This window comes from Equus quagga, chromosome 8 (genome assembly GCF_021613505.1).
Source record: "Equus quagga isolate Etosha38 chromosome 8, UCLA_HA_Equagga_1.0, whole genome shotgun sequence".
Classification (NCBI taxonomy): domain Eukaryota; kingdom Metazoa; phylum Chordata; class Mammalia; order Perissodactyla; family Equidae; genus Equus; species Equus quagga.
Window position 1 is genome coordinate 8,926,516 of NC_060274.1, and position 25,054 is coordinate 8,951,569.

The 25,054-nt window shown below is 48.3% G+C and overlaps 1 protein-coding gene across 1 annotated transcript in view; it reads left to right on the top strand.

Annotated features, from left to right (window-relative positions):
* Positions 1-1,727: 1,727 nt before the first annotated feature.
* The window catches only part of LOC124243787 (uncharacterized), a 60,405-nt gene continuing 37,078 nt past the window's right edge, over positions 1,728-25,054 (top strand). Inside the window, exons 1-3 of the mRNA XM_046669786.1 lie at positions 1,728-1,860; positions 15,953-16,035; positions 24,584-24,742. Coding sequence (XP_046525742.1) covers positions 1,789-1,860; positions 15,953-16,035; positions 24,584-24,742 — 314 coding nt within the window. The 5' untranslated portion in view covers positions 1,728-1,788. The remainder of the gene's footprint in view (positions 1,861-15,952; positions 16,036-24,583; positions 24,743-25,054) is intronic.

Below are 25,054 nucleotides of genomic sequence, written 5' to 3' on the forward strand. Positions count from 1 at the left end.
AACCCACAGAACCCCATGGCTGCCATGAGGGTCCCTCAGCCCCTCACTTTGCTCTGCTCCATCAGCTTCACCCTGCTCCTCGCTTTGCAGACTGGCTCTCTCCTCTTACCCAGAATGCACTGGGGGTGTATGGCCCCCTGATGGATCCCTAACTTTTCCTCCTGCCACCCCAACGCCCAAGTAATGGTTTCTTCTCATCATTTCACTTGCAAAATTCCCAAGAAAGAACCATATCCTAATTTGGATATGATGATTATTCTTGGAGCATGGTTGACTGTAGTCAGGAGCCGTGTGGAAAAACTGTTGGCCTAGCCAGAACCAGACCAGCCATGGCCAGTGGTGGCAGCCAAGTCATAGCACGGCTGGTCCCCACAACCATGAACATTGGCTCCAAAGAAAGGGGTGGATATGATATAGCAGAATAGACTCCTACTCAGACTAACTGGCTAAAGGCTACATTTATTTCAGATGCCTTGCCTTGAAATTGATAAGCTAGTAAATTCCTCCGTGCAGAAAAAGTCTGGACTAGAACTGAGACTCTGTCCCAGTCCACTTCAGCTTCCCTCTTCATGCACTGAAGTCATTCTTCTCCTTCCACATTGTTTAAAGAAAGTTGGAGCTTCATAAGGCATGATTTTCTCAACGTGCAACCTTAAGATGGGAGCTGCATTTTTGAATTTTTAACAGATTGTCTGTATTCTCTGAAACTATGCCAACGAGTTTAAGTCCACGCAAAGATCAGCAAAGAAAGTCATTCTATCCCTGCTACATCCATTGCTTACATGCAGCACACAGACTAGTGACATCTAGAACATGCACCTTCGTCTGGAATGCCATCTTTATACCCAATGCAAATGATGAGTCTAGTAGCAGAGACTAAATTGCAATATTTTAGAAAATGCTGGAAGGCAATCCAAAATTGGGCTACTTGGAGATCTTGAAGAAATTACTGATTTTGAATTTATAAAATGGGGCATTTGGGCCAGATTACCTTTCAAGCTGCAGCTAAATCTAAAATTCTGAAGGGTCTTATGAATGACTATAAGAGCTCTGATAGAAAATTCTTGAGAAATAGATGTTTTCTGTTTATTACCAGTTGGAATCAATTCAAACAGCTGACACTAAGAAAAAGTTTGAAAATATCAATGATTCAAATTCCCAGAAAAAAGCAAGTCACTTAGCAATGCTTCTCTTCTCTCTTAAAAGGCTTCTCTTAGCAAGGGCAAGGAGCAGAGCCCTCTGCCTTCCTGAGAGGGGCTGGTAGTACAACCACCTGTGTGCGCTATAAAAAGCAATCGCTCATGGAAACACTTTTTATTCGACATGAAGGGAAACAGTGCGCAGCTTTTCAATCACTGTCCCACACTGTACCCTTGGGTAAGCGCGTCCGACAGTTGACAGAAGCTTCTGCAAAGAGAGGTGCTTGACTGACCTGTTTTGTGCAAGGATGACCCTGTAAGTCACATTGGCTGAAAAGAGACCCTTGTAGTATGAAGTTCTTAAGAATTTGGCAAGTCGATTCAAGTTTAGGGTGAGAGAGATAAAGAGAGAGAAAGAAGGAAGGAGAACTTGCTACTTTCTAGCCAGTTGGCAGATAGAGAGAGAGAGAGAGAGAGCGAACAAGAGAATGCTAGGGCGCATGCGTGCAGTGCTTGGGCATTCTGCATGGAATAGCGCCTTCTCATAGCGCCTCTGCCTGGAACGGCCAGCGTATGTGCTGACGACTCAGGTCCAGTTGGGTCAGGAGACTCTAAGCTCAGCTCTTTGCCGTCCTGGAGCAGCACCACCATGCCTGGTCCCCAGTCTCTGAGAGCACCCGCAGGGAGAAGCCGTCACGGTGTCCCTGCCACAAAGGGCACGGTAAGTAGGGGCCATTTCAGTGTGAAGTCAATTGGGCACTGACACATAAGGGGGGTTGAATATAGCAAATGTCCCCCTGAGCAGGACTAAAAATAGTCTCCAACTTAAAGACCATTGTTCAAAACACTACATATCGATCAACCCAATTTTGGTATACGTAGCTATCTAGAAGAATATGTTCCTATGACAGTCCGGAAAACTCTGTGCTGGAATGTTAACCACAATTGGCTTCGATGTAGGAATTTTTGTAGATTTTTCTTTTTGCCTGTTTATTATCCATATTTTGTATTTTTCTACAGTGAAATACATTTTTTAAAGTTTTTAAAGAAATATTTATTTAGACATCTCAAACTGAAGCTATATTGGAAGAGGGGGAATGTTTGTTGAGCCTAAGAGTTAAGATTTTATATTCTAACCAAAAATCTAAACCTCGCCTCTCTACTCCAGTGTCCTCTGTCCTCTTTTAGTTTATAGTTTTGTACCTTCCTCTAAGTGCTGGGAGTAGAAAATACAGGATATTTTGATACAGTGCTCTCAAAGTGATTTTTAAAGTTTAATTAAAAAGAAACATTAACTCGAAAGAGAAATGGCAATTCTTTATATTTTCAGGCAGATAAGTCTCTAAATTTAGTCTAAGATCAAGAATAATCATGTTCTGTGTCCAGAGCCACAGCCCAGACAATACTTGTGGGTGTTAAACAATTTGTTGATTTATTCACAAATGATGTTAACTTGAAATCAACAGCACTCCTTGATGTTAAGTGAATTTAACACGTTAAATGAAATGAAACTTCAGTACATTTAAGCAGCGGCCTTCTTTCTTAAGAGCTCCCTGTAGTGTCTTATGTGAAATGATACATCTTGGAGCAAAGGGGAAGGAGAAGGAATGAGAGGTTTAAATTTAGACCATCTCAGCCACACTTAAAGGGACCACAGGAGCGTTTGATCCAGATTCAAGGCAGAAGCTCTAACGCAGAACCCAGTGGCTCTGCAGGAGTTAAGAAGGCAAGGGTTTGTGTAACCATGAGGAAGAAAAAAGCATAATGCTGCTTACGCAGACACCGCAGACACCGTAGGAGTCCTCCATCTTGGCTGGCCGTCCTGTGTTCTCAGAAACAAATGCTTTATGGGTTGTTTTCTCTTTGTAGTTACGTTAGCAACTGCCCTATCAATTCAGATACTTGTTCACAGGACAAGCATTGATCAAATATATGCTGCGTGTGGGATCCTGGGCTGACCAAACAGAGGACCTCATGGCTGGTGGAGGAGCCCAGGGCAATGTGATCAGGGCCACCATGGAGGGATACACAGGTGTAAGGAGAGCACAGAGAAGGAGGCTTCCCGCCTGGGGAAACAGGGAAGCTTCTAGAAGAGATGACCCTTGGCCAGGTCTTACAGGATGTGTAGGAGTTTGCCAGGCAGAGAAGGGACTTGCAGGTGGAGAAACATCCCACCACAGCCCTTGGTCATGAAAGGAAGGTGTGCTCAGGAACAGCGAGCTATTGGAACGGAAGTCCTGGGCTCCTAGGGGACGAAAAACCATTGCCCTGGAGGAAAGTGACACAGTGACACAATCGGATTTGTGTTTTTAATGACAATCTAGCAACCACTGAGAGTGTGGGTTGGGGGGAGTAGAGAGCAAAGGCAAGAACATCTACTGGTCTTGATGTTATTGCAATAAAGTGAGCAGGAACACTGCGGGCCTGGATTGTAGCCAAGAGATATGGACCTCTGGGAGATATTTTGGAGGTGGAAATCAACAAGCTGGCTCTCAGATCAGACAGAGTGGGTGAGAGAAACAGGCTAGGATCCACGCACAAGCCTTTTTGGAAAAAAAGGTAGATAAGTTGACTAGTAACTGATAACTAACTGCACCTTGGCAAAAAAAATTATTTGTTAAAGTTCAACTTTTTAATTATCTAATAAAAGCAAGGGTAGAGTATGGCCTATAATATCAGAAGCATTCAGTTCAAACGGGCTTCTTTTTAGAATCTTCTGGACACTGTGTTCCCAATATTTGACAGGGAGCAAAAGTGACTTAAAATTTTGCTTTTCCCTCTTGGTTTCTTTAGATAATTTCTATGCTAAAGGCAATGACTTCAAAGTTGTGACAGTATCAGATTTGGGGAAAAATGATACGGTGGATGCGAGGGGACTCCTGAAAGCCGGTCTAGTTTTGAAAGAAAGGAGCTCATTGGCCTTTAGCAGTGGCTTCGTGGACTCGCCGCTCGCCTGTACCCTCTTTCGCTCCTAGATGCTGGGGGAGAGAGCTTTGCTCTTTCTTGCTGTTTCTCTGTAATTATAAACTCTTATCTCCAGCTTTTCCCTTTAGTGGTTAAGTTTCTTTCCGTTATGTGTAGCCTATAATGCTTATAAGAAACAAAGGCCGTGGCAGCCACAGGGAAAGCCACTGGGAGCCACGGAGGAAAAGGGCTGATGCTCTGTGATTTCCTGAGCTGCAGAAGGCCGTGTGCGGGGCATCCTCAACACTCAGGGAGGAAGACAGGGAGAAACCGAGAGAAATACAGAAGGGGGAGAGGGCTGCGGACGCTAAGAATACAGCCCCAGTCTCTGCTAGGGCCAGCACACAGAATTATTCTGTAATGAGTTCTGTTCTTTTTAATGCTGATGAATGAAAAATAAGGGTTATGCTCGGATCAGGTGGGAGACAGAGACGCCTAAGGGGGAAGACAGAATTGTCTTCTTCGAGGGTTCCACAGGGATGTTTTGTTCATTTATAATGTGGGAGGGATTTGGAGCCAGGGGGGCCTGGAAGATTAGGAATGGGGTTGTTCTAGACCCCTCTGTGCAGTCTGTTTCCTCCGGGGAGATCTCTGGAGAAGTGGATGTAGCTCCCTCGGAGGAAGGAGCTGAACTGAAACTATGGACGTGATCGTAAGGTTTGCTATTAAGGCTGAACTCACAACAGAGCGAGTGTGGGCTCTCAGGCGACCCAAGGGCACTGGCCTGGCCCAGGAGAAGGTGTGAAGAGTGGAATGCTGGACTGCCTGTCCCACGGCCAGGGCAAGGAAGGCCATCATGGAGCGATGAACTCTTGTGACCCATAGTTGAGAAACCAGCTGCCCTTGTGTCTGTCTTCTTACCCCTTGGGCCACGGCAACACTCCTCCACAGTCTTCCACCCACTGTCCTGCAGTCACCCTGTCGTGACTGCCTTGACTTTTGCCATTATTCACAAGAGAACTGTCCACAAAGAGTTATGAGAATAAAAACAGTAAGATCTCAAACTCTTTGAGCACTTGCTCTGTGCCAGGACCTGGGCTAACACTGTGCGCACATGATCTCATTTAACCTTCCCAACGACCTTCTGATTCAGATCCTAACATCTCCATTAGCAAGTGAAGGAGCCCGAATGCGACCCGGTCCATCGAATCCACAGCCGGGCTCTTCACATCAGAAGCAACGATGCCGCGCTTCAGGAAGCTTCACTCAGCATGGCTGGGGGGTCAGGGTCAACCACTTTGACTGTCTTTGCAGTTCAGGGGAGATGGTGACAGAACTAGGTGACAAGCCAGAGGCCAGGTGGACAGCCAAGCCTTTCACACAAGGTGAAGAAGAAATTCCTGAGGGGTGACCAGGACAGGTGCCACACCTCCCAGCAGCCACACAGCGCCACCCAGGGCTCCCCATCCCCAGGCTGGATGGCACAGTGAAGACGGGCTTTTGTGTGTTGGACACCTAAGGGGGATGCGAGCGCTCCATGACACTCGGGGATGCACAGCAAACTGGGATGGGAATAGGGACTTAGTGTCCCCCCTGGTCTATCCCAGTGACAGTGACAAGAGATTAGTCCTCTGGAAATTCCCCTGGGAAGCCAAAGAGACAACAGGAGAAAAGCGAGTTTTCATGAGCTAGTTGTCATCTGAGCCATGGATGTTGAAGAAGGATGGAATGAAGTACACGCACACAGAACCAACAGGGGGCGTCCTCAGGGAGAGCTCGAATGTCATCCCAACACGGCCTGGGGTCCTCTGTAGGCCCTCCCTACAACCTCATGGTTGTAGCTAATCACTCTGGGTTAGATTATGACACACCCCTTGGTCTTTATAACAAGCTGAGGCCACTATCCCAAGGCCAGGTCTGGAGTTACACTTGGTCCTTGACCCTGTTTCTGGCTTGGCCAGTCAACGCACCATCCAACGAGAGCCTGATATCAACGATACTTTCCCAATTTTCATAACCACTCAGCTCCCTCGATTCCAGGAATTTACAAGCTCATACCCTTGAGTATATATACAGACATTTGGGGCACAGAGAGTCAGTCCACAGTGACACCCTGATCTAGCATGTCCATCTCCATCTCTGACATTTTGGGGAACACTACCAACCCAGTGACCCCTAACTGTATATGTCAGTGAAGATGGCCTACGGATTTACAGTGGTTGTCGTGTTGTGGCCTGACTCATTGTTAGCACACATTGTATCTGCTGACATATAAACATCATGTGAAGTAAAGGCCTGAAATCAAGACAAGCATTTGCTAGGAGGTGATCCGAAACTCAAGGATCACTGATTGAAACTCCAAACCAGCATACGATGCTTCAGAAGGATCACTCTGCAAATCCTTCAGGCTGTGTCTTCATGAAAAGAAGCCATATTTTGTCAACGGCTTTCTGACTTGTGATCCCAATCAATTTCATGGCCATGCCAAGTGCCATCAGGGAAGAGGTGCCAAGTGACAGCCCAGGAACATCTCTGCTCCCGTCTCATCGCCATTTCTCCAGACGTATGGCGCTCTGGAATCCTGTTGAGGGGACTCCAGCTGGCAGGGCACCTGTAAGCCATGGGATATGCTCTTGCACAGCAACAATCCTACAAAGTTGGTGACACACCCAGGCCTGAGGACCTGCCAGGTCACAGGCTGAAATCCCCCACTCTTCCACCTCCTCTGCAGGGAACTGGTCTACAGGCACTGATTTCGAATTACCTGCTCAAAAAGGGTCAACCTGATTCCCATGCCAAAACTATAACTTAATAGAAATAGGTTATGGATGTGAATCGCAGCCTTGTCTGGCAAAATTGCCCATCTCTGTACCCTCTACCCAGATAAATGATTTCCTTAAAATGTGTTAACAATTACGCAGCGTTTGCTCATTTAGAAACTTTGTTTCCAGTGGGGCATAGGACTAGGATGTAATTTAAAGTATAACATTCTTTTTGTCGTAACAAAGTTGCTCAGTCCCTTCCTAACAAATAGATGAGTGTGGGAAATGAGAAGCTATGTAAAAGAAAGCAGAGAATGTAATTCTTTCCATCAGTCAGCTTTTCAAAAGATAAACGTACTGTTCAGAGTCTCTAGAAAATCTCAAGTATGTATCCAGCCCTCCCCAAGTACCGGGCACTGTTCTAACCACTTTAGTTACAGAAACTCGTCAGAGGCCCCGAACAGCTCTGTAGGGAAATTACTATTATTACTGCCGTTGTACAGATAGGAAACCGAGGCACAGAGGTTAAGTAACTTGCCCACGGTCATGGCTAGTCCATGGCAGAGCTGGATACAAACCTCTCAAGGCACAGGTTGTACTATGCTATCCTGGCCCTCTTTTAATGGTAAAGAACAAAAGAATGGTCCGTTGTGAATCACTCTGTGACTTTGCAGGGGAAAAGCAGACGCAGCTCAACACAGCTAGGCAATGTCTTCTAGAATGACCCCTGACCCTTCATTTGTCATGACCCCGGCCAAGGGTGCCCTGACCATTCGCTCCACTCACGACCCAGACCCCGGCCCCCAGGCCACCGGTCTGCCTCAAGATTTCCATGGTAGCCAAATCTACGCCTACCTCCTTCAGAGTTGTGTTTCCAGTGCTCTGACTCCTTTTCCAAGAAGTCCTTCTCTCAGTGTTGACCCAAGTCGTGGAGAGGTTGGGAGGGACTTAACCTCATTAAACTGACTCTCTCTAAGATGCAACTGACCGATGGCATTTGTAAAGTCTTTGCCTTTTTTTTTTTTTTTTGCTGAGGAAGATTCACCCTGAGCTAACATCTGTTGCCAAACTTCCTCTATTTTTGTATGTGAGCTGTTGTCACAGCATATCAGCTACTGATAGACCAGTGGTGTAGGTCCGCACCCAGGAACCGAACCTGGGCTGCCGGAGCAGAGCGCTCAAGACCAAACTTAACGACGAGGCCACTAGGGCTGGCCCACGTGTTTGCCTTTTTAAAAAGGTGTTTCTCAACTCAAACACTTCTCTTATGGGTAGAAATACAGACAATATGCCAGAGAGAATAATAAATTCAATGTCATGTGAGAGACATAGTTTTAAAGCATACAGATTTATTTTTTTAGTTGAGATAAAATTCACATGACAGCAAGCCATGCAACCATCACCACTATCCAATTCCAAACATTTTCATCACCCCAGAAAGAATCCCCATGCCCATTAGCAGCAAATCCCCGTTTCCATTCCCCTCCCCAGCAACCACTAACCTACTTTCTGCTTTTGCCTGATCTGGACATTTCACGTAAGTGGAATTGTACACTCTGTGGTCTTTGTGACTGGCTTCTTTCGCTCAGCGTCATGTTCTCAAGATTCATCCATATTGTAGGCCTGTCAGAGCTTCATTCCTTTTTACGGCTGAACATTATTTCATTCTATGGACACACCAGATTTTGTTTATCCATTCATCAGTTGGTGGACATTTAGGTGGTTTCCATTTTTTAGCTATTGTGAATAATGCTGCTGTGAACATTCACGCAGAAGTTTTTGTGTAGACATATATTTTCTTTTCTCTTGGGCATATACTGAGGAGAACTTCTGGGTCACAGGGTAATGGGATGTAGAATTTAAAATGGGAAATTTAGAAGAGCTTATTAAATCATAGGACATAGGAGACTGCCTATAGCCATCCCATTACTTACAGCCGTGTGACCTCAGGCAAACCAAGGACCTCTCTGAATTTCAGGTTGGTTTCTATTGTATTGTTGTTTTGTATGTTAAATGAATGCTAGTTAATTTGACCTCCAATATGTTTCCTTATAAATCTGCATGTCCGTTAGCTGAACCAACACAATAAGACATTTAGAAGGAAAAAAATGTGTCCCTGCCAACTAGATTTTTAAAATATATATATAATTGCAGATTGAGCTAGACCAAATAAAACATAAACCCAGAACGTGTGGATCAGAGCAAGGCACTGAGGACGCAAAAAGGACCCATACAGCCGTGGCTCTCTGCTCTGGAGTTCACAGTCTAGGAGGCTCGTGACCTTGGCCTAAGCTTTCCTACCCACCCTGCTGCACACACACTGCACAGGATCAGATGGTCCGGGGCTTCTGCCACCCCCTGGTGTCCTCCGGGACCTTCTCTCCCTTCACAGAGCCATCCTGCTCTGGGCTTTCTGTCCATGTTCTTTGGGAATGTTCCTGCCCGCGTCCCTCACCTCAGGGCCCTGCTTCCATTGCTAGCCTATAGTTATAGCTACGTAGTCTGATAAACTGGTACAGTGGTTAAACCCACAGGATGTGGGAGACAGTGGGCCCGGGACTGAATTCCAGCTTTACCACTTACGAGTTGTGTGGACTCTCTGGGCTCAATTTCCCCTCAGTACAATGGGATCCTAATGGTACCTACTGCAAAGGATTATGGCGAAGATGAAATGAGATGGGCTATGGAACACACCAAGAACAGTGCCCCACACAGAGGAAGTGATTAAGAAACATTAGCTCATATGAGTATCATTATTAATGTGTTCGTGGCTCCCATCTTCTCTGCCATCTATGAGCAACTATGTGCAATTCAACTGGGGCTTCTTAATAGCCCAGCCTTTGTCTCACCAGGTGCTCCAGGTAGAAACCCAGCTACGGAGCCAGGTGGGCGGATTTGGAGACAGGTGTGCTGTTCAGTGCTGGTCCAGCACAGGCGCATATGTGGATGCTGTGTTTGTAGCATCCTCTGAGGGTCTTTGCAAATGTGACCTGCTGTTTAGGTGCATTCTGCCTTCCCCTAAAGCGAGTCCTGCTCACAATTTTGTTTGCACCAGCAAACATGTATTGCTTTCGTCACTCTCCCCATCCAAACCTTTCCATGTTTATAATATAGTTTGAAATCCTTAACCCCTGAGTGACCTGGTCCATCCTTACTTTCCACTCTTACCTAATTTCTCTCACTTCAGCTTCAAGCAGCCTCACTCATCAATGGGCCTTCCAAGCGCCCTCTGCTTTCCTGCCCCACTGACTTTACTGGTATGACTCCCCCCACCAACACATGCTTTCCTCTCTCCCTTCACCATCTTCATCATCTGCTCCATCACCAGCCTAAGTTTTTCTACCCCTAGTTTTTCTAGCTCAGAGGTCACCCTTCCAGAAAGTTCTATCAGCTCTGCATTGCTGCTTCCACCAGTCCTCACTCCATGCCAGAAATCATGTCTCTTCCCTGTGTTCCCATAGCATTCATAGCATTCTTCTAGAACATTCTTTCTGCATTATAACTATTTGAATACATCTTATCATTGATACAATAACACTGTGGGTTATTGTAACTTTGTAATTATATCATTGTCTTTCATTTTGTAGCATCTCAGCCGGGGCTTGCACAGAGTAAGTATTTAAAGCTTGTTGGGTTGAACAATTTGCACCCTTCAGAACAATTCAGTTTTAACATTAACTCCTTAAATAACTGGCATCACCATGTTACAACTTTCTATCAGTAATAGGTCCTGTAAGTCCTGCATTATTGTTAATAGTCAGCTCCGTGTCAGCTGGCACACCTTGGTGGATTCCTGGCTGTGTGAACTTGGGCACACTCTGAACTTCTCTGTTCCTCAGTTTCCTCGTGGATAAAATGGGCATGGTAACAGTGCTGACCTTGTAGGGTTGCTGTGAGGAGAAAATGAGCCAGTCCATATAAGGCCCTAGAAAAGGGCCTGGTACTCAGTAAATATTAGCAGTTACTCATCTCAAGGTCCATTTCCACCTGGCTCTTTCCCTGGAGAAGTCGGGAAAATGGCCATTTAGATGCTGTAGTTACCAACGCTCACCAGTAGGAGGCGTCCAACCTCCAGGGCCGTGATGATTTTCCTTCCAGATGGAGTCCAGGAATAGACTTCAGTTTGTGGGCGAGGGCGGAGGTGTGTCTATAAACATCAAGAAAGCCTCAAGTTTTAAAGGTGACCACAAGGCCCTCTGCAAGAGGTTGCCTGGGAGGACAATGGCAATTCCCCTCCACCTCCTTCTCTACCCACCACCTACTTAGAAAGGGCAGTGGTGCCGAGGAGCTGGAAGGAAGAGCAGAGCGCGGACCCAGGGACACGGGAGGAAGGAAGCTGGGTCTGTAGCTGGGGACCCATATGTTGATTCTGATTCTGTGATTTCTTCCAGGATTAGCTAAAATGTATCCATGCAGCCTGGCTCGTGTGGTCACGTGGGATACAGTCCACACGAAATCGCCTGGCTGTCACTTTATTCTTCCATTTCCTCCTCCAGCCGGGTTGTTAATCTAGTGCCTGGACCTGAGCACGCCTGGCCCATTCCCAAGTCACGCTGTGGCCCGCCTGCCCCAATCCTGCTGGTGTTTTTAGGTCCAGCGCATAATCCACCTCCTCCAGGAAGCCTTCCCTGACCTCTCTAACCCAACAAGTTCCTCTTCCATTCAGCATCTCACCCTGGCCTTTCCATAGTCAGGTACTTTCCCCACTGCTGCCTGTCAGGTACCTACCTTTTTCTGTAGCTCCCCGAGGTCAGGGACACTCCTTGTTTGTCCCCCATCAGTAGTCAGTGCAGGCTCCTGCATGGAGCTCCATAGGTGTTGACTCCAGAATGATTGGAGAAGGGCCTGGTGTTTTGTAGGTGTGCAAGAATGGATGGCTCCTTACTCTCCACCCTGGACAGGGAAAAACTCCCATGTGAAATAAGTTCCCTTGCCCGTGGGTTTGGCTGGATGAGCCATTCTCTCCAATGCTGTCATCAAAATATGACGAGTGAAAGCTGTTATGTCCTCCGTAGGTACTGTGCATCATCTGGGTCTCGGGTCCCTGCCACTCTCTCTGGCAGTGTGTATCCGATTTTTTCCCTCCTGGCTGACTTTATTTTTGAGTGTATGGTGAGTGAACTCATTAGGAGTTAAATTGCTGGCCACCCACTCTGTAGTTGGCTGTGTGCTGGGCACCACAGTGTGGGAGAGATGTGTCCCCTATCCTCGGGGGACTTGCCATCCTGTCATTCACCTCATCTGTCCATTCAACAACTTCTTGCACTTACGAAACGCCTGGCCTGTACCGGTAGGCTCTGGGGATAGAAAACAGAAAAAGAGGACGTAGTCCCTGCTTTGGGGACATGACATCCGAAGGGGGAGACAGCTAAACCACTTCAAGTCAGTCAGGTCAACAGCTTCTTAGAGGGCGTGATGCAGGTGCTGGATATACAGACTTACCAGCTGCTATTTCTGAGACAAGAACACTATCCATTCTAAAGAGCAAAGTAGTAGGAACATTTTGAGGGCAAAGAAAGCAACATCCCACCGTCACAAAAATCTCCCGCCTGGTCTCTGATTTTTTCATTTCCTTTCATAAGAAAATGAAGTATTTCATTCCAAAAGAGACAAGGCTTAGAGAATGGACTTAAACTGATATCCTATTCCTGATGGGAGCAAGAAAAAGCAGGAGAAAACAGGGCATGCCCATTTCACAGAGGAGGAGACTGAGGCTCCACACAGACGCTTCAGCCATTTGGCCCGACTCACAGGGCGAGTTGCAGGAGGTGGTGCGGCTCCAGCCCAAAGCTCCTGGTTCTCAGGCATCGCTCTCCTTTCTCTCCTCCATTTCACGCTGCACGCCATCCCAGGGCACAAGTTATAGGGTATTGTGGGTCCTCGGATGCCCCGTGGGACACCAGCAGGATTAACTGTCATGAAGCCATGTCCAGAGAGGCCAAGGTGGAAGACACATGAGGCCGCCTCCAGGCGGACACCAATCCCGGCTGGTGCAGGGCGCAAACCTGCGCCCCCCCCCCCCCCCTAGGGCTGGGCCCCCCCCCCCCCCCCCCCCCCCCCCCCCCCCCCCGCAAACACAGCTGCTGGAAGCCACACCAACGTGATCGTCCAAATCCAGAGCGCTCAGCCCACGCTTCAGGGGAGCTGTGCCAGTGACAAAAGAACGCGCTCTATATCTGGCTGCTGGTTCAGAAGTCTGACCCACCCGCGGAGGGCAGTGGCTGGCACAATGGTGGCATGTGTGTGCCCATCCTACGGCAGGAGCTGCCAACCCGTGACAGACCCGCTGCATTCCGCTTGCTCCCGGCTTCCCCAACAAGCCACGTCTCCCTCAACTACTGCTTTGCCTTTTTGGAAAGGGCTGCAAAAAGAGGGTGGATGAGATAATGGTGAATCTTCCGGAAACCCTCAACGGAACCCCAGAGCCAAGCTGACTGCACAAAGACGTGAAGTCGGACTCTCTCGGCTCTCAGAGCACTTTTCCAGGCATCGTCAAAGTCACCCCTGTCCCCTTCATATGAAAACCTGCTCTGAAGAAGGGAATAATTCAAGTCATGAGCCTGGAGGAATAAAGGAGTGAGAGCGCTCTGCTGTGTTGGCTTTCATCAGCATCAAGAAACCTTGTGAAAAAGAATGACTCTGTCAGGATGGTGTTAAGGCGTAGCTGGGACACCGATGAACACCTTGGAGAGAAGAGCTCAGTCTTCACTCCTAAAAACCAGGCTGGTTAGAAGCCATTTCCTTTGTCCTTTTTCTGGTTCAATCACACGGATTCTCCGGTACCCGGCACACGGTGCTATAGGGAGAGCTGGCCCGGACCCGCAGCACAGCCTTCCACGGGGACCTCTGCTGTCAAACCCCCTCGCCACCACTGGATGTTTGCAGCCCAATTCTACCATCCACCTCCTTTTGTTCATACACGTCCTCACTCCTCCTTTTCCCTGGAAACCACACTCCTTCCTTGTCGTCCTTTAGCCTGCGGGGTCTACGTGATGGTTGACCATGAACGTGATTTCTCTTTGACCTTGGAATGACTTTCTGCATTTGATTCTCAGACAGCCTGACGCGTAGGGATTTCTACTTGTGGTGAAAGCTAATGCCACACCTGGAGAGAATCGGGCCCTTTCGAGAACTGGATGACTAAATTACGACGCATCCAGACTCAGGAAGGCCTGATTTACCAGCTCGGTTCTCCCTGCTCCCGCGTGTAGCTGCCTCCAGTCTGGGAACAGGAGCCTCTCCCACTACCTGATGGGGATTCCCAATTGCCTACAAAGTGGGAGTAAACCGAGGGTGTGAGATGTCAACACAGCACAATGGAACAGGATAGATGGTCTTCCATTAAAGCAGAACGTACAGCTGAGGTCTGTGACCTTCCTCAGTAAAATTAAAAACAAGACCCGTTAAATAAACACAGCTGGACACAATTGAGAAAACACTGGTGATCTGTCCTTTGCAGAAATAAAGCCGAAGGGCTACTTACTGTTGTCAAATGGCCACACATGAGAGGGGCTGGAAATGCAGCTATGGTCCAGCGTGAGGGTCGCTACATGGCAGACCCAGAAATCAAGGCTTCTGATTGTACTGAATAGGCCAAGAGAGGCCTGGAGAGCGAGCTCTCTGCTCTGGTCTCTCCAGCCCTCGTGGTTTCTCAGTTAGTATGAGAACAATGGTTTGCACAACCCCTGCTTTCACTTAGTGCAAAAATGGGCTTATTTTCTAAGCTAAATGTAGTTCAACCACTGGGGCCTTCAAAGCGTCCACGGCCCACCCCTTTTGACTGCAACCATCTGACATGTCGTCTAAGCAGGGCCCAGGCCACTCACCGTGGGTCTGTGTTGGGGCCTCATCAATAATATATTTATTCTGAGTTTAAGTGTAACGCCCTTCCAGGCAGCATAGCGGTGCAGAAAATAGCAAGGAGAGAGCTTGCCTTTGTAGGTTTTGTTTGTGAACACACTTCATGTTGGTGACCTCCTCCTCCAGGGCTCCCTGAACACCTGCAATGGCTCATGACAACCCGGGGGCACTCACTCTTAGGTTTCTGCAGCCCGAATGAGGCAAAACAACGTTAAATCTGGCCATGTCACTCTTCTGCTTCAACCTTCCATTGTTTCCCGCTGCCCTTAGGATAAAAACCTGACAACTCATGTGCCTTCATAGCTGGCCTCTCCTCCTCATTTTGCGCCATGTCTCCCCTACCCTCTTCAGGCTCCAGCCAAACTGGTCTTGCCTCAGTTCCACCATCTTGTATGCTGGCTCCCACCCCAGGGCCTTTGCATGTGCTGTTCCCTCTGCCCCTGCTTTTCCATTCACTGACTTCACTTCTACTCCTTCTTCAGGATTCTGCCCAAATGTCACTTCCTCTCAGAAGGCCTCTGTGACCTCCCAGACCGGAGCAGGTCCTTTATCTCATGCTTTCCCAGCCCCTGCTCCTTTGTGGCACTTGGCCTCTGGGCGATGAGATCCTGGTGGGGCCAGTTGTTTTTATCTGCACCCCTCACTGGAATATAAACTCCACAAGGCAAGATGGCATCTATTTGTCTGTCTTGTAATCCTAACTCCTTGTGTTCAGTACCGGGGCACATAGTTGAATGCATGTTTGTTGAATGACTGAATGAAAGAATAGGGTATGCCATGTTGGGAAACAACAATGGATTTCCTGTCAAAACTCATACTGAACTACAAGACAGGAAACATCCTATGAAGCACAAAACATGTTACCTTCATGCTGAGAAGCCCAGCAGTGGCCTCATATAGCTGTCACCTGCAGATGGCCAAGAGGCCAAAAACTTGCCCAAAACTTTGCTCCATCTGTTCTGCCCCACTGTCCCCTCTTGGAAAAGTTATCCATTTATGGATCTTTGTGGGGAGCGAGAGGAGAGCTAATAGGCTTAGGAATCATGGAATCACAGAACGAGCCCCAGGCAGGAACTCAGAGACCCGACCCAGCCACACTGAGTGGGGGAGGCCGCTGGCGAGAAGCCGCTCTCCCTGCCCCCCCAGATGAGAGGGCGCTAGGGCGTGGAGGACGTGCCCCCTTGATGCTCAGCCTACTGCACTGGGAACAACGCTGCATTTCCTGAGAACAATGTTCCCCACAAAGGGAGAGACCAAAACCAACCCCGCTCTGCTCTGTTTCCGCAGCTCAGAATCCTGGCTCAGCCTCGCTCCTCAGCACCAGCGTGTGGACTGGGCAAGATTTTAAGCAAGGCGTGGCCACCCACCAGGTAGGTGAAACCCCATCGCATGAACCCGCTGCTGGGGCCCCACTAAGCCAAGGAGCGCCCTCAGCTCCTGGTTCTTTTCTCATTTCCCCACCGCCTGGTGGTCTCCTCTCTCTAGGGCGCTTTCCGTCGCACAGCAGAATGCGATGGTGCTGTGAAGATGGACCATGCAGAAGAAGCCTCGGCTTATTCTTAGGCATATGGCATCACTAGGACAAAGTGTCAGGTTGTCACTGGATCACCCAGGTGTTCTGGGCATCATGTGGGTGCACTCCAAAAAGAACCAAAGAGAAGGAAAAAAAACCCACTTCACAAAAGTGAAAAGTAGTCCATCTAAGAGTGTTGTTTTGATTTCATCTTTTCTTTACTGAATTGGTCCAAATTGATGAGCATCACTATCCCTCTCAAAGGATCTCATACACCCCAAGAGGTAAGTCGGGCCGAATGAGCTTGGAATGGCCACCAGTTATTGGCATTTCCCGTAGGCCAGACACCGCTCACCATCACCGCATTGCATCCTTTACCCTCAAACCGACCTTCAGAAGTGGACAAAGTTATTATCCCAATGATGCTCTGGGAGGTTGGATGACTTGCCGAACAGATGATGAGGACTAGGATCCCAGTTCAGATGCGGTGACACCACAGTCTCAGGCCTTACCTAAAACTCTTGCAGGCAGTGGGGTTAGAGGAAACTAAAACAGTGTTGCCAAGGGTCCTGGGAGAATGGCCAAAGAGAGGCCACTCCAGGCAGTGGACAGCACATGGCAAAGCCCAGTGGGACCCACAGAAAAGGAGGACGTCTCTGTGATTACCCTGCGGTCTCTCCTTTACCCCCAGACCCCACTCTTGGGCACAAAGCCCCCACTCCAGGCTGCCGCAGACACACGCAACTCAAGTCCACTCAGGGACATGCAAGCGGGTCCCCGACTCATGCTGGAGGCTCTGCTGCAGTGTGCAGAGCCCATGGACTCCCCGTAGAGTGCTCCTTCTCTCCCATGGAGCCAGCAGACCACCTTCCTGAATGTGAAAGCTCAGTGGATATAGGCAAGTAGCTTCTGCCTTTACGCACCTGCTGGAAGCATTTTGAAGGAAGCCGGAGCAGTCAATGGTAGACAGGATTTACCCTCCGGTCATTTGAGAATGCAGGTTATATGCTGTTATCCTGATGGGGGCCTTGGAGTCACAGGTTTGATGTCGTGACTTTGATGTGAAAGGACTCAGGAGAGATGGGAGAGCCAGAAAGGCCTCGGGGGGGACCATTGCAGATGCAGCCCGACCTCCCCAGAGTCACCATCACCCAGAGGGAGGTGCCGACACTCAGAAGGGAGCCCTGGCAACTGAGATGGGTGTGCTGTGATGAGGATCCTGCAAGAGCGGAGGATGGGAGGGGCGGGGGGTGCAGAGAAGCAGGCCAGAGCAGAGCAGAGCTTATACATTTTGGGTGCTTGCTTGAGCATCACCGAGCCGGGACCTTAACTGTGGTCAGTGACCCTCAGTCACAAACGCGTGGGCACATGAAGCGAGGAGCTACGAGGAGACGTGAGAAGTGATGGCAGCGTCTCTCAGAAAGTGATGGGAACGTCTTCTTCATCAGGCGGATGAAGAGCACTTTCCCAAGCTCTCCAAACATAAGATAAACTTGACAGAAAGCCTGGGTAACGCACTTGGCCTACAGGAGGGCAAGCGTGCTGGTGGCCGTCCCCACCCAGTATTTGTTACCTGGGAAGGCCACTCCTTGCCCTCAACTCCATACATCACAGGAGGATGGGAGGTCAGCAGAAGCCCTTTGAGAGATGTGCTTGGAGATGGTTTCAATTTGCTAGCTGGGAACCAAATACCTGAATCCACATACCACGATTTTTACAAGCATCTTTAGCAGTTAAAACTTCAAGTAAAAGTTTCAAGTATCTATGACACTAACAGTCTATTGTAAGCTAATATACACAATAGAAAGGCTGAGAAAAATCACAAATGGGAGTCTGGTTTATAGAAGTCAAATGATGGCCTTGAGTAAGACTGCTGCCAAAGTTAACGATATTCCAGATGGTAAACGAAAGTAAAGTGTGTCTGACATCTGCTAAAGCTGGTGGATTTCATCCCTCTGCCTCCATATTAGCGCCCTGATTGACCTGGCACGTTCAAGAGCTACTATTTGTAATTGACAAATGGTCTGACTCATACGATCAAATGGTTCTCCTTCCAAAGACGAATCAGAGCCACCTGGTTATCTTCCCAACTGATCTCTTTTACTAGATGTTTAGTCTTAGATATACAGTGTGCCTGTGAGAGCATCTAAGCACGATACACATCAGATGCACGCGGCTTGGTATCGTGGTGGGACCAAGACTCAAGCCCTTAAACTTTCTATGACCGAATCAAGCAGAATTTACACATCTCCTTAGAAGGGAATCCAATAAAGTGCTTTGGCTACAGGAGGTGCTCAATAAGCGGCAGACATCTCTGCCCTGGTTGTCATGGTAACTACATCATCCAAATGCAAGCGACAATTTTCATATGACATTTAAAGAGTCCTGTGTGAATCAGGCTAACCACATCTTTTGACCTGATTAGGCCCAGAATTGGCTTCATGTCTGCTCTTCATAGTCTGGCTTCAAGACCGTCAATCAAACACAGATATCCTGAGCGCCTTCTGTGTACCTGGCACAGAACTGGACCCTAGGGATGCAAAGATGCTACAACAAAGGCCATGCTGTCAAGGTATCCCTAACAGAGTGACAGGTGGACAGGTAACCACAGGACAGCAAGATGGGTGTCAGGGCCAGAGCAGGTGCTGGCGGCTTAGAGGAAGGTGTCCGAGGGCTTCCCTGGGAGTCCAAGACGGGTTGAACAGAGCTGGGTTCTGATGGACAAGTGGGAGTTGGCCAGGCTGGTGGGGCCATTGCAAGTAGAGGTCAGCACATCCCATGGACAGCATTCTGAACGGCACAGCAGCATGTCTGGAGGGCAGGAGGGGACACTGCCTGACTTGGTGAGCACAGCAGTATGTCATCACCATGCATTGGGGATAATATAGGACACCTCCACTTTGGTTGTAGGACGTTATTTATATATTCATGAAATTCCTGTAGAATAATGAATGTTAAACATTTGGGGGACATGGAGCCCTTTGAGAAGCTGATTAAAAAGAAGAGCAACTATGTGCCCTCTCCCCGTGACTCCTGGTTAAGAAGTCCTCGTGTGGAATATGAAGTGCCTCAAAGCCAGCTGAAATGATGCTGACCTACAGCCACAGCCACAGGTACCCGGGGGCTGGGCTTCCCTGCCTCTGCCTCTTAGGACCACCCACGTCTCTTACACAGCCCACCGAGAGAAGCATTGTGACTGGTGGAACTTCCTGGCACGGAGCCCACCGCTGCCCTGAGGGTGTGCTGGCCCAGAGCGAGGCTGGGCAGCCAGCCGTAGGCCCAGCTCAGGTGAGCTAACATGCGGGCAGCATAGTGCTGCTTCCTGCCCCTCACCCCGCTGTGGGTGTCTCCAGGCAACTCTCCAGGCGGGTGTTTCCCCTGAGCCCACAGTCAACCCATCAGCTAACAGTGTCTCCACAGAGAACATTCCATCCATGGCCTTCGTGCTAGTGGGAGGCTCTCTAAATGGCCTACGAAGGATCAACAAAGTAAACAAACATAATGGAGAAAGCTGAAGTTCACAGGTAAAATTTAGAGTCTGCAGACCTGGGCCTGCATCGTCCTCCGGCCATCTATCCCTTCTGTTCCTCATCTTCTCTGAGCCTCGGGTTCCCCATCTGTAAATAGGGCTCCAGGATTCCCACCTGATTCACAAGGCAGAGGGAGTAAAATCAAGTGAGATAATGTCGGGGAAGTGCTTTGAACTCTCAACCTTCTGAAAAGCCATTAATTATTATTAGAGAAAATATTAGAGAGTTAATGATAAACATCACAGAAAAAAACACAGCGTTTTACTAAAACCCCAAAACAAAATTTCAACATCAAAAAAAAGCCAGATACCCTATAGAGAGAGAATGGATAGTGTCTCTCATTTGTGATAAGGTATCATAAATATTTTTATTTGTTTATTATACAATTTTAGAAAGGACAAGGAAGAAAAGGCGCCTTGATGTGATTCCAGGTGAGAGTTAAGAACTTCCTGCCTGGTTGGAGCAGATGCTCCTCGAACACTGGCTGGGACACAGGTGTCCAGCCAATGTTTGTTTTTATTCTAGAAGGAGGTGCTGAACCAGGAGAAACCCTGCTGATGGAGAGGCTGTGTGCCATGAGCCTGGCCAGGCCACTCTGTAACCGAGGCCTCCCTCGCTCCATGATTTCTTTCTTCCCTACACTGGTGTCTGTGTAAGAGCAGGGCCCGCGATGGATTCCGGCTCCCCTGTGGTTCCATTACCTGCTGCTTTTTCCCATTGGTCCCCAATTGTGTCCCCTTGCTTCAAACTGCTTATGGGTGATGAGCCAGGAAAGGGCAAGAGAAATCCAGACCACCTCAGTGGAAAGCAAATTAAACAAAGCACATAAAAGTTCAAAGGTGGTTCAACACATTGCTGCAGGCTTCATTCATTCATTCATTTGTTCATCATGCATTTTCCTTATTCAGGCGCTATGCTGGGGTGTAGAAATGAATCTGCATTACAATAGAGAAGACAGACAGATGGACACGAAGCAATTCGATGACAGAGGTTGGCAGAGAGACACCCAATCCAGACTACACGTGGTCCCTGCATTGATATGTGGAGGGGGCACCTCAGCAAACACCAAGGGCCAGGGCCAATGACACAGAGCCCTGAGAACCCCAAAGGCCGTGCGAGCAGGGCAGGATTGTAAGCCTGGGTGTGGCTTAAGCTCATACGCTTGTTAAAATTTCCCAGAGAGTTATGTGGAGGTTAGAGGGGGACAGAGAATTGCGAGTGTTAAGATCTGAAGCAAGAAAACTGTCAGAGGATCTGGTCCTGTGGCATAGTGGTTGGAGTCAGCTCACTCTGTTTTGGCAGCCCAGGTTCATGGGTTCGGATCCTGGACACAGACCCACACCACTCATCAGCCATGTTGTGGCAGCAACCCACACACAAAATAGAGGAAGACTGGCACAGATGTTAGCTCAGGGCAAATCTTCCTCAGCAAAAAAGAAAGAAAGGAGGAAAGAAAACTGTCAGAAACTATCAAAGCCATATAGGCAAAGTGCTACGAGAGCTTGGGACTTCAGTGATGACACCTAAGATGAAAAAGAAGGGGTAAATGAGAAATACTCAGGAGGTAGAGTTTGGACACATGGAAAAGTCCTGATTCCAGCTCCCAGCTCTGCCACTTGGTAGCTCCATGATCTGCAGACGATGTTGCATCCCTGAACTTCAGTTTCTTCATCTGTAAAACCAGCCTCACTGAAAAAGGATTGAAAAACAGAGTAAAGAGATTCACCTGGCACGTCGCAGGCACTCAGTTAACGTTAGCCCCATGGAAGAAGGTGGTAACTAGAGCCATAGGCTGGAGTCAACTTTGAAAATAAATAGTAAGAGAAAGGGGAAGGGCAGAGAGCAGCTGCTGTGGAACCCTAGTGTAGGGTAACAAGTCTCACATGTGGACTTGGGGAAGAACCACACGAAAATAACGTGACTGTCAAGAGAGGGATGTGCCCCGTGACTTCACTCGGAGTGACTCCAAATGCCAGGATCCCCAAGTCATGGGGACTAAGGACCAACATCCCTGGTACCTCTAAACCCCAGCCCCTATGAAAGGATGGGTTCAAACTCAGCTTCTAATGCTGAAATCAGTTGAACAACACTTTTTTCCTTTTACAAAATCACCAGAAAAAACTCAGAGAACCCCCAGCTATTTCATCACTCCCCATTCCTCTCTGCAAACCCACAGCCAAGTGAAAGGACCAGAGTAAATATTCCCCTACCCCTTTCCAGAATCACACATCTGCTCATGCCTGCTTCACTTCCACGGTCCACCAACCATTCTTTCCTTGCCCCTTTCCAAACACGCCCCCAAAGCTTCTTCAGGCAGGAGCTGACCTGAACTCTGTGGGGACCTCAGTCCACTAGAGCATTTCCCACGTTGAGTTCTGGGGGAGTAGAGTAGGTCACAGTGGAACGCAGGCAGCCAGCACTTTCACTGTGAGAAGCCGCCATCGGCCCCACTCTCCGCTGGAAATTCATCACCACGCGGAAAGGCCAAGAGCAAAGTTATTTCCGTCCATCAGGTATTTGCTACATCACTTGTTTCCTATTTCAGTGCGTTTCTAAAATTTCCCCTAGGGTGCGAGCCCCGAGCCGCCTTTGTTGTGAAACCTGGTTAACACGAGGTGCTTTTTTTTTTTTGTGACATCACTCAGATTAGGTCCCCGAGCATGTGTAGGAAAATTAACCCCAGACAGTGTACAGGTTCTTCTGGGATCGCAAAGAAATGCAAAAAAAAAGGAGGAGAGGGCAATTAGGGGGCCAGCAAGGAAGGAGAGGGGAAAGAAAAGAAATCAAGATTAAAATGTGGGAAAACACTTGGCAAAGCAGCATTCTTAAAAAAGAAACTTTACCTACTTCCTTTTACTGGTCGTGGGTTATCTGTGGGTTCATATCTTTTTAAAGCTCAAATGAATAATTATCTGACAGATTTAGATCTGTTCCTCTCAATATGGCTTAGAACATATTAAAAATATTCAAATATTTTGCTCAGATCACCAGAGGTTCTGGATCATCTGAGTGTTTTCATGGGCTCTAAATCTGCAGGCGACTAGGATGAATTGGGCCAGAGGTCCAAGCCTTGTGTGATTAAATAAATGCTTAGAATCAGTTGACATTTAATAGAATTTTGGCTTATTGGCCTTTTAAATAATTGGCAGGAACACCAGGCCCACATTCCTACGTGATACCAATGTGCTGCCCCTTTTGGACACAGCATGGCTTCTGCCATTTTCCACAGTCCTCACCGCTCCCTATCACTCACCTCACCCCTTCATTGTCCCCACCTGGCTCCTCAGGCATTTGAGGGTGCAACCTCTGGGTTAGGCAGTGAGGCAGACTCTGAAACCAGACAGACAAAGTTGTGCTCCATGCTAGTGAGTTATAATCTCTCAAATATATGGAAATCATCAGGCAGTTTCCCAAATAAACTCAGAGAGAACCAAAAGACCTTTATAAATGGAGCAGAGAGTTCTAGTCCCAGTTGCTATGGCTTGAGTCCCAACTTCTCTATCCTGCCCACCCCCCCACCGACCCCCCGCAAATAGTTGATTCGCCATCAGAAAGAGTTGAAAACCCCCTACCTCTGAAGTGCCCAGGCTTTACTTGGGGCTGTATCATTTCAGGACACCACCTTGTGCTGAGAGAAACCAGGTGAGGGCAGTGGGAGGTGTGTGGGGGTGAGAAGGTCAGAGAGCAGAGTGGCAGGAACGGGCGGGAACTGTTCATCAGGGACTCGTGCCACATCATCGATTTCTGGAAAATACTGAGAATTGAAAATGGTCATGTTTGCTTTAAAAAACAGAAATGTGTCCTGAAGCCCCAACACGGCTTTATTCAAAGACCACATTGGAATTAAACAGAAGGTTCCCTCTGTAAAAGCTTTGCCTCCCAGAGGTAGCATCGCTGTCTTGAGAGCAGAAGGAGGTGGATGTGAGCAGAAGTTAAAATAATCAGAAAAGCAGGTCAAGCAGGGAGCCATGTTTATGGCTCAATGTCAGAGCTGCTGAGGAGTGTCACCCACCATCCCTTCTCTCCTTCCACACACACTCTTGCATGCACGCACGCACGCTACCTGCTGAGGTCATCTGGCTCTGCCAGAAACAGGGTAAGTGACCAGGAAGTGAGCAAGTGGCAATGGCAACAGGAACTGAGTGATTCTAGCATCGTAAGAATCACAAGAAGATACTGGAGTCAAGTCATGAATCACGACGACTTGAAACTCCCGGGTGATGTTCGTTCTGCTTTCCCGCTCAGTCCCCATACGGAAGAAAACCATTTAATTTAGAGTCATTCGTTTAGATTTCTCAGCCGGCTAAACCTGACTGTTCCAACTTTTAGGGACAACTTTTCCTCATTACTCATTACGTGAATCAGTCAGAGCTTCCCACTCAGGTGGCACAAAAGAGTTATGGCAATGCCATCATTCTGCTCCCCTCAGCTCTGGGCATAGCTGCACAAGGACTGGGTGGGCCGCTCAGCCTTCCCTGCCTCTGTTTACCTCCTGGTGTTATACAAATATTGTCATTTATTGTGTGTGCTGTGGAGTGTGAAAGTCTGGGAAGCATTGTTAAAATTCTCACAGAGATCCTTCACATTTGCGTGACAAGCGGTGATCAGCTATTCAGTGAAGCAGGATCAACAATACCCGGTGTCCTGTGCTTTATTGTAAACCCATTCTTCAAAGTTTGGGTTTTAGAAAAACAACCTGCAATGTGCCTCTTCGTTTTTTTCTCTGCTAATCCCCCCCCCCCCCCCCCCCCCCCCCCCCCCACCGCCCAGTTAAGCCAAACTCGTGGTGACTTGCTGTCTGGGGACACGGCTCTCATATACTCTCTGCCTCTCCATCACTCTTCCCTCACCATTAACGCCTACTCTCCCCCCCAGGAAAAGCCTAGCCTCGAGAGCATCCCTCCAACAGCCGGACCTGCCGGAGCAGCAGGGCGAGCCCATCCTCCAGAGCCCGGTGGTGCTGACCCAGGGCCCCGAGACCAAGCAGAGGCATCTCTTCCTCTTCAGGGACTGGCTGGTCATCGCCAAGCGGAGGTAAGTCACAAAACTGTCACTGCCTCCCTCTCTGTTAAAAGGCAATTTCTTTCATCAAAGTCTCCACTGCCTGGCAACATTGCAAGGGACTCCCCTTCATCTGACAATCGAGGCCCCCAGAGGCTGCATCCCTCCGGCAGCATCACATCTGCAGTGGGTAGAGAACTAGGACAAGACGAGTATAGGAAGTCCATCACAAAGAAGTCCTGGGTGAACTTGACCTTGGGGTTACTAAAAAGTGTTGGATGTATTCACAGCAGCAGATTTAAAATCAGAAATTTAGAAACTCAATAAATCATTAATGTTAACAAT